This window comes from Gymnoscopelus microlampas (genome assembly GCF_963454915.1).
Source record: "Gymnoscopelus microlampas genome assembly, chromosome: 5".
Classification (NCBI taxonomy): domain Eukaryota; kingdom Metazoa; phylum Chordata; class Actinopteri; order Myctophiformes; family Myctophidae; genus Gymnoscopelus; species Gymnoscopelus microlampas.
Window position 1 is genome coordinate 51,080,095 of NC_139942.1, and position 16,890 is coordinate 51,096,984.

Genomic DNA, 16,890 nt, shown 5'->3' on the forward strand with positions numbered 1-16,890 from the left:
AAGTATAAAAAATAGGGGGGGAAAAAAAATGAAAAAAACGCTGTTATAAGAACTGCCAAACAAAAAGAGTCGGGGGAATATAATTATAGCTCATTTAGAAAGGAGGCAACACTTTTGTCAGAGATGGGAGGAAAACAAAAGACGCGTAAGAAGTGAAACAGCTTTCCGTGCTGCGCCGCTGTCTGTAGCCGCGGGCGAACACGACAGCCTGCGTAGTGCATACAGCAGATGCTAGTTAACCCTTTAAGGCCTGAGGTTCCGATTCTTACAAAATGTCTTCTAAATCTTAACAGTTTTTTGAAAGAAAACCTATGTTGCTGTCAGTGGTTCTCAAACGTTTTCATGTCAAGGACCACCCAAAATGATAAGTATTTGGCCGCGGACCCCCATCTCAAAATATTTTGTTCCAGGGACCAGCAGAAGCAACGATTTGAGTTACAAATGTTCGCTTTAAAAATATATATATGTTAAAAGATTTGCACAAATTTTCTCAGGTTTAAAAAAAATAGCCGATCTACAAGCTCGTAGTGCGGCACTCGGTGCCACGCTATGAGCTTGTATATCTGCTATTTTTGAATAGCCAAAGTGTAAAATAATGCTTTTTTTTAGCATCAAATCTAGAAATGACACAGATGCGTTCCCGGTCTTAATGGTTTAACCGGCTCTGTTGTAGAGTCAGGTGGGAGTCAGTTAGCTATAGCCGAGAAGAACACACTAATGCAGTTTATAAATAAAACAATAATTATGCAACCATCCATCATTATTTATCCAGCAGCAGCAGCAGCAGCAGCAGCAGCAACCTAAAACAGGATGGTCAGTGCACACAGCAGCAGCAGATGATTAGGTGTAAGTTAGGTGATGCTGTACAGAGTCAGGTGGGAGGCAGTTAGCTATAGTCTAGACCCTAGCTAGAAACACACTAATAGTAGCTTGTAAATAAACAATAATGATGCATCCATCATTATGCGTCCACCACCAGCAACCTAAAACAGGCTGGTCGGGAAAGCTGGCTCCCCCTGTTGGGGGCTACCCCTGGACGGGGGGTGGAGGCATGGAGTTATAATTAGGGATATCCGATATTAACGGCCTCCCGATATTAACGGCCAATATTAGCATAAAAATGTAATATCCAGTCACTTTCAAATTAGAGCACTGCAGAGGACAGGTGTGTGTGTGTGTGTGTGTGTGTGTGTGTGTGTGTGTGTGTGTGTGTGTGTGTGTGTGTGTGTGTGTGTGTGTGTGTGTGTGTGTGTGTGTGTGTGTGTGTGTGTGTGTGTGTGTGTGTGTGTGTGTGTGTGTGTGTGTGTGTGTCTGCGTCTGTGTCCAGCTGACGCTCGTTGAGGCTCATTAATGTTATACGCATCAAGGCAATTATGCTTCTGCACTGTCAAATAGGCCAACATCTAATCTAAGATTAGTGGGACTCATTCAAATAACGTGAACACAGCTTCTGAGCCATTCTTTAGCCCCCATGGTGCGCCTCTAGTGGCTCCAATTGGGATGGCGCGTACCTTTAACCCTTTGAGACCTGGAACGCATCTGTGTCATTTTAGATTTCTTTGCCTTGTAGATCTGCTATTTTTGAAAAATCTTGAAAAAAAAATCTTTTTCTTTTCTTCAAAAAACTGTTTTTTTAGAAAACATTTTTAAGAATCGCCTCAGGTCTTAATGGGTTAATAATTAAATATCTTTGGTTTTATTCTCTCTCTCTCTCTCTCTCTCTCTCAGGAGCCTTGCAGATCGAGAACAGTGAGGAGACGGACCAAGGGAAGTATGAGTGTGTGGCCACTAACTCTAAAGGTGTGCGCTACTCTTCCCCGGCAAACCTATATGTGCGAGGTAGGACATGACCCCAGGATGCCCCCCCACACACACACACACACACACACACACACACACACACACACACACACACACACACACACACACACACACACACACACACACACACACACACACACACACATTCACACCACTACAACCGGTAAAGCTGGTCTATTTACTGAGGATGCATCGGTTTAGTTTTCCAAACACAAGCTGTGAATACTAACCCATTCACTGTCTATGATAAATATATATATATATATGTCTATGTTGATCCTATTCTGCTCCCCCACCCTGAACAACACCCCCACCCTTCATTAAACCTGGGTGTCAGACTGACGTGCAAACATGTTGGAAACACACCTTGGTTTAACTGCATGGAACCTTCATTGAAGCTGTTATTCTAAACAGACTGTGAGCTAGAAGCAGATGAAGAGGGATAGCGGCAGAAAGAGTCGAGATAAATTACTATGTTGGGGGAAACAAAGGCTGCACTTCCGCGTAGATAACTGGTTTCTGAAGGAAGGCGCTCGCAATGCTGGAAAGAAAATGCCTCCATCTTATTGGTTGTAAAGGTGGGATTTAGTTTTTTGTCGATTCCCCTCTGAAAAAAATACAAATACATAAATAATAATAATAATAATAACAGTAGTAATAGTAATGCTGGGTTAAGTATGAACACTACAATCACTTTCATTTGTAAGGCCTTGTCATTTGAAATAAACACAAAAACGTAGCTCTGAAACCACAGCTTGATGAAGACACAGCTAGGAGACCACACGGCAGTGGAAAACATCTCCAGACGGATGACTGTTCGACTTTAACTCATTAAGACCTGAAGCCGATTCTACGTGTCTCTAAATCCCAACAGTATTCTGAAAAAAATTATGTTTCTATATCAGTGGTGCTCAATCTTTTTCATGTCAAGGACCCCCCAAAATGACATATATATTTGGCCGCAGACCCCCATCTCCAAATATATTTTTCCAGGGACCCCCAGAAGCAAAGATTTGAGTTAAAAATGTTCGCTTTAAAAATATATATATTCAAAGATTTGCACACATTTTCACGATTTTTCAATAATAGCAGATGTACAAGCTCATAGCGCGGCACCGAGTGCCACGCTATGAGCTTGTAGATCTGCTATTTTTGAAAAATCGTGAAAATTTGTAGCCAAAAGTGTAAAATAATGTTGTTTTTTTTGCTCAAAGCTAAAAATGACACAGATGCGTTCCAGGTCTTAATGGCTTAATTGGACGCCGTTCACCTTTAGTAAACTCTGTGTGTAATGAGACGGCTGGCTTTGTTCGCCGTGTCGAAGTACCGACGGCGCCGCATCGGGGGTATAGGCAACCTTATAGGCGCACGGGGGTGCTAACATTGCCACAGGGGAGGTTGAATTAACATGTTTTGAGAACAACTGCTATAAATAATGTACCTTTTATTGAAAGGACAAACTCCCTTGAGATGTATCGCCTTGTTTTCGAGGGGGTCCTTATCGCAAATATACAAAGAGTACAGTAAACGGAGCAAAACAACAAATACATCCGCACAGACACAGACGAAAGACAAAATACGAAAGAAAACAAAAGCTCTCCTCTAATTGGCCCGCTCCCACCCCACATAATCACCCACAAAATGGCAAGCTTCACGCTTTGACGTATACCCACGTAAAGCTGCAATATATGAACAAAATATAGGCCATAGAACCAGCTATCTATACAGAAGTGTATAGGCTTTTGTTGTTGTGTTGTCATGGGAGCTAGGCCTAGTATACTGACCAATAAAAGTATAGTGTGAGTGGTTATTCATCTTCTTGCATGTATTTGCAATGATTCCATCGTTATTATTATTATTGGACGAGTCTGCTCCCTCTTTATCTCCTTCTAGCCTATCTGGTCCTTTGGAACTGGAGTCTCATCCACGTTATGGTTGGAAGACCCAGATCTATGTTCTAAGTTCCAACCTCTGACAGTCTTTTATATCAATTGAGAACATAGGTGTGCGTGTGTCTGTGTCTGTGTGCGTGTTTGTGCGTGTGTGTGTGCGTGCGCGTCTGTGCGTGTGTGTGCACATGTGTGTGCGTGGGTGTGCACATGTGTGTGCACGCGCGCACTCTCGTGTACTGCTGAAGGTCTCTTCATATAATTGGTCCTCACTAATGCTCATTATAAGATGGCGCCGTTTCTGTCTACTCACTCTGTGTCTCAGAGGAGGGCTGTGGACAGTTCAGAAACCGGCCCACCAGTGACATCATCGATGGGTAATCCAAGCTAATAGAAACTACTGCCGTTATCGCCCTGGAAAGTTAGCGCATGCTGAAATAGAATCCATTGTATTTGCATTGATACAAAAGTTAAAGAGGTGGTGCCATGTTTTTGCACTTTTTCTGTTTTTCATGTGTCTATGAGGTTGATAGAACTTCATTAAGCCCCTGGTGGTGTTTTTATGGTGTTTTATGTCTTCTCTGACTATTTTGAGTTTCTACCTGGAGGCTGAAACCTTGAGGGTCAAACGTGCCAATAGAGAAACAGCGCTTTAGTGACATAGTAAAAACATAGCCTCCCCCTCATTATCATAACACAACAGGTGTGGGCATGAGGAGGAGGAGGGACTAGGACAGGTGGGTGGTGCTAAGGTGGTGGAGGAGGTGCTAAGGTGAGAACCAGGTATACTTAATGAACTGGAGGCGTGTCCACATAAAAACATAATTTTAACCATTTCTGTACACTTTTTTGAAAAAAATCTTCCTCCTAGTATAACCATAATACCTGATGATTATGTTTTGGGGGGGGGGGGGGGAATCACTGAAAACCACGGCACCCCGTCTTTAAGTTTGAAATCATGTTTTGAAATAGCCAAACCTGCCCATACCGACGATGTCACTGATATAGGTAGGCAAGTTTCCGGACTGTCCACAGCCCTCCTCTGAGACAGGAAATGTCATTTTATAATGAGCATTAGTGATGACCAATGTGTGAAGGTTGAAAATAGGTGAACACCTGAGCGTATGTCACGTGTGTGTGTGCTTGTGTCTCTGTGTGTGTGTGTGTGTGTGTGCGTGCGTGTGTGTGCATGCATATGTGTCTGTGCGTGTGCGTGTGTCAGAGGTGGACACGTGTCCACGCGCGGTGCAGAGCGTGTGGCTTTGCACTGGCCGTTTTTATTCTCTCTGTGTCTCCCCCGTTCTCTCTCTCTCTCTCTCTCTCTCTTCCTCTCTATCTCTCTATGTCTCTCTATCTCTCTCTCTCTCTCTCCCCCTCACGTCATTGTGTTCCGCATCAATCCCCTTCCATCCCTCAGAGCTACGAGAAGGTTGGTGTGCTCTATCTTTCCTTTAGTTTCGCCTTGATTTTGGTCTTTGGTTTTTACATGAAAAACAACAAAACAAAAGCCCTGATTAATTGAAAACTATATAAAGAAAACAATATTACCAACAATATATTTGAACTTAAAGCAGATCCAGATGGATCTTTTGTGGGGTTTTTATGAGGATGGGTTTAAGGTAAAGCTATATAGCGGGGGCGGTGGTGGGTGGGTGGGTGGGTGTGCGTCTTGGCAGCAGAGTGCATGGACTGCATTGTGAGTCCTTGCGTTGCGTGCAGCAGAGTCCTTGCTCCTTGCCTTCACTCCCCCGATCAACATTTTATGCATGGACGATCTGGTTGTCATGGAGACCCAGGAATTGGAAAGACTTTGTTAAAAAAAAGAAAGAAAAAAAAAGAAAGAAGAAGAGGCGATGTTTGCATGGAGGGAGAAGGAGAGAGTGAGAAGAAGAAGAAGAGAGGGAGAGAGAGAGAAAGAGAGAGCCTACCTGCATGCATGTGTTGACTGTCTGTCTGTCTGTCTGTCGTTCTGTCTGTCTGTCTGTCTGTCTGACACCCATGCATGGCATGCTGTTGTGTTTGAATGGTTTATTGTTGAATAAGGTCCTCACTTGTCACATGTTTTACTGTCTTGTGTGCACCGTCCTGACATGTCATGTCACACTGTGGCCTCTAGTAGTGCTGTGCATCATGTGTGTGTACTGTATGTACAGTATGTTATAGCATTGTGGCTGAATATTGTCTACATGTGCTCTGCTGCAAAAATGTCTTCATGTGCCCGGGTCATTCCATTTAGAAAGAAATTACAATAAATATAAAATATGCTTCATCTGTTTTAGTGGATGAAAGGTTTGCCTTTATTTAAAGCTGCAAATAGTTTCACAGCTCAATTTATTACTTTTAATATAACCAATAATTTTACATGCTATTATGTTGAAGCTGCAACCCACAACTCTCATGTCCTATACCAGACATTCGAACCCGGGTCCCGAGTGCCAACATTTCTACCACTGAGCTAAATAGAGAATGCCTGCTTTCTCACGGGATGAATACAATTTTGACTTTCACACAGTAGTACCAATTGCCAAAGTAGTATAATTTATAAATGTTCTCAATTGAAGAGCATGGAGACCAAATACAACCACCACAGTTGTGCTAGTTATATTGTATTAACATATTCTACCATACAAGATGGCTCGAAAATAATGTTTTATTCACTAAACATAAGTTATGGATTGCAGTTTTAATGTTTCTATTTAACCACTTGAACCCCAGCATCCATATTCTGGGGGGGGGGGGGGACATTAGCCCAAAATAGCAGATTTACAAGCCCATACTGTACTAAAGAGATTCGGTGTAGACAGGGAAAAAGCACTCCAAGTGAATTCGCAACTCAGGTCGGTTTTCTCTTAGAACAGAGGGTTTAAGTGGTTAATTCTTTGTTGCTGTGACTGTGAAACACTCCCCTGATATGCCTCTATATTGACTAACTATTTGAAATTAAACATAATATATCTATCTCCAGTTAGTATGAATCTATCTATCTCTAGCGTAGGAAGGACGCTAATGAAGAACTCCCACTCATAACTGTGAAAACACTCTGATATGCCTCTCTATTTACTATCTGTTTGAAACTAAACATAAAATCTATCTCCAGTTAGTATGAATCTATCTATCTTTAGCGTGGGGAGGACATTAATGAGTTAACTCCCACTCATACAGTTAGCGAACCGTGAAAACACTCCCTGATATGCCTCCATTGACTAGCATTAGAAATTAAGCTCATCTCTCTCTCTCTCAGTATCTATCTTTAGCGTATAGCAGGGGAGGATATTAACCCTTTAAGGCCGGGAAGGGAACGCATGTGTGTCATTTTAAGATTTATTTGGCTATTCAAAAAATAGCAGATATACAAGCTCATAGCGCGGCACAGAGTGCCGCGCTATGAGCTTGTAGATCTGCTATTTTTGTGCAAATCTTTTATATACATTTTTAACTCAAATCTTTAATATTTTTCGATGGGAGGTTGTCCGCGGTCAAATACATATTATTTTGGGGATCCTTGACATGAAAAAAGTTTGAAAACCATTGATAATATAGCAACATAAGTAAAAAGCGTAAAAAAAACTTAAGGATTTAGAAGACATTTGTAAAATCCCCTGAAGCAAAGATTTGAGTTAAAAAAAAATTCGCTTTAAAAAAGTATATATATATTCAAACTAAAGATTTGCACACATTTTCACGATTTTTCCAAAAAAAAAAGCAGATCTACAACCTCGTACGAGCTTGTAGATCTGCTATTTTTTTATATACAGTAGCCAAAGAAATCTTAAAATGACACAGATGCGTTCCCGGTCTTAATGGGTTAATGAAGAACTCCCCCTCACAGCCCAGGCCAGGCTACAGTATAAGGTAATGAAAGCTGCGTCCTTGAGAGGCAGACAGGAATGGATAGCTCTGTGTAAATGTCAGGCCCATCGTCGGTCTCTTAGCAGGTACAGCAGCCAGAGAGCTGTGATCCTCCTGTAATCCCCCCTGTCAGCGCCAAGGTTCTGCCTCGCCTCGCCTGGCCCCGGCCTCCGTACCGCCCCGTACCGCACCGTACTGTATAGTATAGCCTGCAGCCTTTCCTCCTGCAGACACCGTGGTGTGAAGCCTTCCTTCCCCGCAGACCTAACAGGACTAATGATACGGCCGCTAATAACCCATTAAGACTTGAGGCCGATTCTACAAAAATGTCTTCTAAATCCTAACAGTTTTTTGTAACACTTTATCATCTCAAGGACCCCCAAAATCATATGTATTTGGCCGCGGACCCCCATCTCAAAATATGTTGTTCCAGGGACCCCCAGAAGCAAAGAAATGTTCGCTTAAAAAAATATATGTTCAAAGATTTGCACAAATTTTCTCGATTTAAAAGAAAATAGCAGATGTACAAGCTCATAGCGCGGCACTCGGTGCCGCGCTACGAGCTTGTAGATCTGCTATTTTTGAATAGCTAAAATGTAAAATAATGCTTTTTTAGCTCAAATCAAAAAGTGACACAGATGCGTCCCAGGTCTTAATGGGATAAAGAATGAAAGCCTCTCATAAAGTTTATAGGGAAGAGGTGAAGCGGTTTGGCGGCAAACTGCCTCGATTAAGTTTAAGCTTAGAGACGCCCGCCGCAACATAGGAGGGATTATCCGTCGTTATGAAGCCCTTCTCTGTCGTAAAGCATTTTAGGCTTCTGTATTTGACACATTCTTGAAGGGTTTTCTTTTTTTCTTTGGACCGGAACGGAGGTCTTTGTGACGAGGCAGCTTATTGGTGGCTTATGATGTGAGCTCTAGTATCAAGGTTACCAGGGGATCAACTCACAGTCTTTTAAGTTCATATTAGTGTTTGCCATGTCAAATAAGATAGTGGTTCTCAAAATGGTCATTTCTAGGGGACCCCCACATTGATTGTATTTGGCCACGGACCCCCATCTGAAAAGATTTTGCCAAATTTGTGTTCAAAATGTTTAAATGAGTATTTTTTCAAAATGATTCAAATATAGCCGGTCTAAAGCGTTGGTTCTCAAAGTGGGGTCCGGGGACCCCTAGGGGTACTTGAGGGGGTTCCAGGGGGTACCCAGCTAAATGAAGGACAGGAACCAAATGGACCCTTATGGGTCTGTAACTCTGAGAGTTTACAAATGGAACCAAATGGACCCTAACGGGTCCATTTGGTTCCATTTGTGCACTCTCAGAGTTAGATTAACATTGATTTTACAATATGAATTGGAGTCCCAGAGATAGAAATGCCATTAAATGGGGTTCCGTAGCCTAATGCATGTCAAACTGGGGGGTCCTTGAAATTAAAATGGTTGAGAATCACTGCTATAAAGCCGTAAAAATCTTCTCTGGGGTCCCTGGCATATCTTTTCAAATGGGGGGTCCGCGGGCTAATAAGTGTCAATTTGGGGGTCCTTGACATGAAAAGGTTTGAGAATCACTGGTCTAAAGTATGAGATCACAATGCAAAACGACACATTGTGAGCTCATCGGCTATTTTTTATACCCCATGGAACACCCTTTAAGGATCGTTGGTCCCCAGACCACACTTTGAGAACCACTGAGATAGGATGAGATAAGATGAAACCATTTCCCAGAGGTACATTCATGTGTCATAGCAGAAATATAGCAGCTTGAATGGAACACAGGAGAGGTAACTAACAGTTAAGTGTGAAGGTCTTTACACACAATAAAGTGGGTGTAATATTTGCGTTATGTGTGGCATGTACTCGTGAGACAAACGATAGTTTACAATTAATGCAAATTAATTGCGGGAAATCAATAAATATAAACTAACAGAAACAATAATAATATAGTGATCTGCTGGCCCCAGATATCTGCACAGGGTCTCTGAAAAGAGTGAAGGAGTGGAACAGACCAATACATATAAATGTACAGTGAACATATGAATGAATATACAGTACATGTATCATCCGTGAATTTATGAATGAATTATGTACAGTCTGTCAACAAACTGTCCCAATGTTCTGCATGCGTGTGTGTGTGTGTGTGTGTGTGTGTGTGTGTGTGTGCGTGTGCGTGTGCGTGTGCGTGTGTGCGTGTGCGCGTGGCGTGCCATACTTGACAGATCAGTGGTTCTCAAACATTTTCATGTCAAGGACCCCCATATTGATTTGACGTAGGATACCATTTGAAAATATTTAGTGTCGGGGAGACCCACATAAGAGTGTGTCAAGAGTTTTCAAGATTATATAAACGATTACACAAGCTCTCGATCGCGGCACATTGCGAGCTTGTAGATCGCCTATTTGTTTTTGAATAGCCAACATATTAAATAGATATGCTTAAGTGTGTGTTGTTGTTGTTTTGTTTTTATTTGCTGGGGACCCCCTGGAACCCTCTATATTAAGACCCTTGGGGGTCCCCAGACTCCACTTTGAGAACCACTGTGATGGAGCATTTAAACGTGCCCAGGCTGCGGTTTTAGTGACAGTACTGAATGCGTGCGATGCTGCTCTGTAGATGTATGTACTGTATGTGTGTACTGTGTACAGATGTATGTAGGTATGTATGTATGTATGTACTGTATGTATATACTGTGTACAGATGGGACATCTGACCATTTCAAGGGCCAGCCGATGGCACTTCAGTGCCTTGTCATGGAGTTAAGGGGGCATTTGGCCAGGTGTGAAATGGGGTAATTTCACACACACTTCAATGGTGGCAATTCAGTAGAGACAAAGAGGCAAATCAGGCACGACAATGGGGGAGAAAAACATGACTTTACACAGGGATATATCAGGGAAATGTGTTAGAGGTCGGCTCGCTGTCGCGTCCGTATGTACAAACGTGACGTTCCAAAGTTTCAGAGAGCCTGCTGCCATTGGCACTTCGGTGGAACATCAACGGATTGTCTGAGCTTTGTCACAGACAAAGGGGGGAGAATTTGAAAAGGATTTGAAATGGTCAGGTGTGAAATGGTGCCAGGTGTGAATTGGCCTCTTTTCACACCAGGCAAATCAGGCACGACAACAGGGAAAGGTCAGGAAAAGTGAAGAGAAGTTTGAAGGGGTTGGATGTCATGTCTGTACAACATGTATGTGTTGTATGTACGAACACGTATGTAGGCCTATATGTCTGTGTGCTGCATGGATGGATGCAGCCCATGACGTCTCCAGCATGTCGGGGGGGTCTTGTTTGAGCCCAGGATGTCTCCAAGCATGTCAGAGGGTCTTGAGGAGATGCTTTTTGCCATAATCTGTTCTAACAAGCTCTGGTTTCATTTTGTCTTCTTTAACTGTGTCTCTCTTTGTCTTCAATTTCTTCTGTCCAATTCTGGGTATCTTTCGGCTTCTGCCCCCCCCCTTACCCCCCCACCCCACCCCTTTTTTTTTGGTTTTAATTCCAAGTTTAAAAGAAATTGTTCCTCCCATTTGCATTCATTGTCAAATGACATCAAGTCTTATTTCTATTTGTTATGAATATAAGTCAAGTATATCATCTATATTTGTTGAAATTCTGACGCGCTCCTTGGAAAAAACGGAAAAGACAGGAAAAAAGCACGCTTGTACCCTTGTCCCAACTGTTTGTTGATCTTATAATCTTATAATGATGATCTTATAATTAAGGAGCACTTCACCCATTTTCAACCTTATCACACACAATTTAAGTCTACTCACTCTGCGTCTCATTGGTGGGCTGCGGACAGTTCAGAAACCCGCCTACCAGTGACATCACCATCGATGGGGATGATTCAGCATGCTGAAATAGAAGATATTGTTCTTGCGGTAATAAAGAAAACCCTACCGTTGATGACAGGTTTGGTGGATCTCAGCCCTCCTCTGAGACAGAGTGAATAGACAGAACAGCGAGGAGCAATTATATTATGCCATATTATATTAATAGATGAGGTTGACAATGGTTGAAGTGGTCCTTTAACGAGATGTGGTCCTCGGAAGTTCCAAATAACAGTGATGTCACTTGTTAAGGAATGGAGGTTTACAACGCCAAGTTGATCGAGGATGTTTAGATTTTCTATTAATTTAGAGTTACTATTATTATTATTAGTAGTAGTAGTAGCAGTTTTAGTATTATTAATTTATATGAATTATTAATTTACCCATGTATTATTATTTGTATTATTTTTTATTATTATTATTATTATTATTATTATTATTAATTTATACAAAGAAACCCCAGATTCATCATCCATTTGCCCATACTTGACTTTGTGAATGTTTTTTTTATTAACCAGTTTGTTGTGTCCATTCTAGACGGGCGTGGCCTATAGTTGACTTGTGCTGTCTGTCCACTCTGCATCGTCTCCTAACCCTCCACTCTCTCTCTCTGTTAGAGCCCCGTTTGTGCTTTTGTCGCACGACGCCACCGCGCGCCCCCCCAAAATAGAGAACCGAAGTCTGACATCACTGCCGCTATACCCCCCTGGGTCACGTAGTAATTTGTTGCCATTGAAAATACCATAGGGCATCAAAAGCATCATAGCATATAAGAACTGTGTTCCAAAAATTAACTAAATCAGCACAGTGATTTTTACTCATATGGATATGAAGCATCAACTGACGGTGAAAAAGTAAAAATGTATCCAAAGAGTGAGAAAATAAATACATTTTCTCCACTGTTTTTCTTTGGAAAACAGTTCTATATGACGCGATGCTGATGACCCTGTGGTATTTTCAATAGAAAAAAGATAATTCAGTAACCCAGGGGGATAACGGGAGTGACGTCAGGACTTTGATACTCTAATAGTCGATTCATCTATTTTCGGCGTGCGGAAACGCCGTTCGACGTTTGCATGAATTAGTATCTGTGTCCTTTTACCTGTGCTCTTATGATCTTCTTCTTATTATTTTTTCTTCTTCTTCTTTTTCTTCTTCTTCTGTTCTTTCGACATCCAATAAAAAAAAAAAGTCTTTTGTTCCTTTGGATTTATTTCGGGGTGCAGCAGCAGCTGAAGTCTTCTGAAATGGGAGGAGCTCTTCTGAAATGGGAGGAGCTCTGATTGTAGCCGTGTGTTTTTTTAAATAGATCCATGTATTTTTTCTTCTTCCTCGTTTCCTTTCTTTTTTTCTCCTCCCCCCTTCCCCCCCCCCTGGCCCCCGCCCCTCTTCTACTAATCCTATCTCTCTCTCTCCGCCTCCCCTCTGTCTCTCTCTCCCTCCCTCCTTGCCTCCCCCTCCCCCTCTCTCTCTCTCTCCCCTGTCTCTCTCTCTGTCTCTCTCTCGCCTTCCTGTCCTGCATTCTATCCGCCATCCTGATGTGTAGGAGCGCCAGACACATGTACATAAGTTTAATTCACTTAATTAATCCTTTACTAATGAACATGCAACATACCAAGCCTCACGTTCCTCCTCCCCTCCTCCCCCCTCTCACTCGCTCTCTCTCTCTCTCTCCGTATGTTTACCCTATGTCTCTCTCTCTCTCTCTGTCTTTCTCATGATGTCTTGGTGTTTTCTTTGCTCGATGTCTACCCGACGATCACTCTGTTTACACCGCCCACCACACCCGCTAGACATTACGCCACCCACCCCTCCTCTCACACCACACCCCACCCACCCACCCCAAACCCCACCCAAAACACAAAACCCCACCCGGTCTTTCTCCTCTCTCTACATTTCCGTCTCATGTGACTCCACACTGTCTCCAGTCCCTGACAACGTACCGTATGTAACCCGTTACAGTATCTTGTTGTTGACAATGTGGCTTTTTGTCCTTTATAATGCCGCATTGCATTGTCATTGTCTGGAAGAGAAGCAGAGCACTTCTTCTTTTTTCTCTCTCTCTCTCTCTTTCTTTCTATCTGCCTCTTTTTTTTCTGTCTGTCTGTCTGTCCCTTTGTCTGTCTGTCTGTCCCTCCGTCTGTCTGTATGTCTGTCTGTCTGTCCCTTCTGTCGATAGACGAATCCACAGACGCGCTGCCTGTAGCTGCCTGTAGGCAGCCATTGCTGGCGGTGTCGCGTCCGCGGAGCGTTGACACCGCAGCAATGGCTGCGCGCAGGGCAGCGCTCCGTGGATTCGTCTATAGCTGGTACGTCTTAAGGCGATGTCGCTCTTTTTGGCAGAACCTCGGCCTGTATCGCCACCCGTGGTTTCAATTCAAACGGAAAGCAGTGATTCTATTCACTTTCGTTGTATGACTAAACACAAAGTCAAAAGCACACACTATTAAAATTACGTTTTTTTTTGTTTTACAATGTAGAACATAAAAAACGTTAATTTTATCGATTTTATCAATTCTGTCGATGAAAAATTTACATCGACAATGTTTGCGGTCTATTATGCACCGAATGTGTGATTTTTAGAGCTGTTTTGCCATATAATGAAAATGGAGTCGCAGAAACAATAGATGAAGTTGATGGAAAATATTTTTGACTTAATACATCATCTCCAGGTGGCGATGCGAACCAAGATGCTGTCTAAGTTCAATGTCGCCTTAACACACTCTGTATTGTGTATCTGTTTCTCTCTCTCTGTCTCTCTCTGTCTCTCTCTGTCTCTCTCTCTCTCTCTCTCTCTCTCTCTCTCTGTCTCTCTGTCTCTCTCTGTCTCTCTCTGTCTCTCTGTCTCCCTGCCTCTCTCTATCTATGTCTATCGGTTCTCCGTTCTCTTCTTTGTGTTTTCTATCCACCATTTTTATTCCTCTTGAGTCGCCCAGGCATGCGATCGACCTATGAGTCACTCTTACCTCTCTCTCTCTCGCTGTATGCATCTCTCTCTCCGTTAATATAAGCACGCGGCGGTATCGCCACGCTCGCCACTTTATACTGTGCCCGGCGTCCCGGGAGGGTTGGGCCCACAGACAGACATTGATTGGCTCTATAATACGTATAGCATCTAAAAAAAACAACAACAAATGAAAAGTCTGGCTTCCTGAGGAAAAGCCCTGGAGGCAACGCTGGAATCTCATTGAAGATTCACACACGCTGAAGTTCCTTCCCTAAGTTTGAGAGATGTAAGTCCCAGATCAGAGCAACGCCGAGGGCGCTGAGACGGGGATAATACTCTAAAGTAGTTATCTAGTCGAGAGAGGTGAAGAGACCTTACGTCCTTCACCACTTAAACCCCTATGTACTTTGTCGTGCGTCGAATAACGAAAATAGCCAATTCTACAGGCTCCCAAAACGTCGCGATGCGCTGTGAGCCTGTGGATTGTACATTTTCAAGATTTTCAAGCTTGTAGATCAGCTATTTTTGAAAGTGGTTAAGTGGCCGCTAGCCTCCATCTCCAGGCTTTTATTTTTTGCTCAAAAAGAAAGCCTGGACCAAGCTGTCGACGTTTCTGGCATAGGAAGAGGGGAGTCAACCTTTCATTTTCGCCAACCAACCAGGGTGCAGTGGGCGTCGCTCTAAATGTTGCGACGTCAGGGCTCTCGATGCTGCAAATTGGGGGAGGAGGGGCGGGCCTCATAGATCGATGAACCAATGGGAGCCCACAGATGTTTTCCGCCGGAGATTTTGAATCCGCCCCCTCTATGCCAGATATCAGACAGGCTGTGGGGCAGGGCTAAGCGGCCGCTAGCTGGAGAGAGAGAACGGCGGTATACAAAGCGCCGCGTATAGCGTGGAGAGAGACACAGACTCCGGGTTGGGACGCCATGCGTTTGGTTGGACGAATAACTCAAGAGTTTGTCACGTTTATTGTTTTGAGTAGACAGCTCACTCCTGACCCGGTTGAGCTCTCAACACAAGATGTGTGTCTTTTCTGTTGAAATCATCAGTGCCATTATTATTATTATAGCATAGTTTTGGATTAAACTTGAAGTATCCCTCTGTACAAAAATAAACAAAAATATATATATTTTGTAAAAAAAAAAGAAATTCCCTGAAGTTCATTCTCCCCCTTCCCGTTACCTCTCCTCTCCTCTCCTCTCTCAATCTCACTCTTTCTCTCTTTTTTCTCCCTTATCTCTCTCTCTTTTCTTTGTACCCTCACCTTCACCTTTGCTCAATTTCTATCTTGCTCTCTCTTTTACTCTCTCTCTCTCTCTCTCTCTCTCTCTCTCTCTCTCTCTCTCTCTCTCTCACACTCTCTCTCTCACTCTCACTCTCTCTCTCTCTCTCTCTCTCTCTCTCTCTCTCTGTCTTACTCTCTGTACCCCCTCTCTCTCTCATTCTCTCTCTCAACCCCCTCCCCTTCTCTCTTCTCCTCCTTCCTCCCATCTCCCCCTCTGCCTTTCCTCTCCCTGCTCCTCCCCTTTCCCTCTCCCTCTCCTTCCCCCCTCCCTTTCCTCCTCCCCCCCCCCCCCCCCCCCCTCTCCCCCCAGTGCGCCGCGTGCCCCCTCGTTTCTCCATCCTCCCCTCCAACCATGAGATCATGCCGGGTGGCAGTGTGAACATCACGTGTGTGGCCGTGGGGTCGCCCATGCCCTACGTCAAGTGGATGCTGGGCAGCGAGGACCTGACGCCAGAGGACGAGATGCCCATAGGTAACGGCTGAGCGCAAATTAACTCTTAAACTGACAGAGGTTTTCTAAAACAGTTTGCAGCTTACATGGTAAAACATAGGAAAAATGTTATTTATTTCTCCGTTTATTTTTTAACATTGAAGTGAATGGAGCAGCAACTTTTTGGAACATTTTATCTCCTGGTTCTTTGTGAAGAACGGAAAAACGGAAAAAACAAAAAAATGAAAAATAATTTTAGAATTAATTTATTTTATTTTGTATTTTTTTTATAAAAAAAAAACGTTTTTGGCAGGCAATAGCTTAATTCTCAAAAACCTTTATAAACGTTTTTGGCAGGCAGAGAGTTAATACATCATCGCCTGATCACAATTGTTTGAGATGATCACGATCAGAATCATTGCTTTTCATCTGTATTAATTTGTCTGTTGAAAAATTGTATACGGTTACCAGTGGTGGAAAAAGTACTCAAATGTTTTACTTCAGTATCAATACTGCAACGTAGAAATACTCTGTTACAAGTAAAAGTCCAGTAATCAAGATGATTGATTTGTGCCGTTCCTGCCTGCAGGCCGCAACGTGCTGGAGCTGAACGGCGTGAGAGAGTCGGCCAACTACACCTGTGTGGCCATGAGCAGCCTGGGCATCATCGAGGCCACGGCCCAGGTCTCCGTCAAGAGTAAGAACGCTGTCAGAACTAGAGTTCTAAAATTTTTGCCCAAACCCAAATTTGGCCAAAACACAAACATTGTTTGATGAAGATGTTTTGGCCATTATCTCTGGAACGGAAGGTCCAATTTGCTCAGTTAAAAGCTTGTTGGA

General features: G+C 43.1%; 1 protein-coding gene across 1 annotated transcript in view; it reads left to right on the forward strand.

Annotated features, from left to right (window-relative positions):
- Positions 1-16,890, forward strand: part of ptprsb (protein tyrosine phosphatase receptor type Sb) — a 186,417-nt gene that overhangs the window by 76,184 nt on the left and 93,343 nt on the right. The window contains exons 5-7 of the mRNA XM_084056464.1: positions 1,729-1,839; positions 15,931-16,092; positions 16,640-16,747. Of these exons, the coding sequence (XP_083912590.1) occupies positions 1,729-1,839; positions 15,931-16,092; positions 16,640-16,747 (381 nt within the window). The remainder of the gene's footprint in view (positions 1-1,728; positions 1,840-15,930; positions 16,093-16,639; positions 16,748-16,890) is intronic.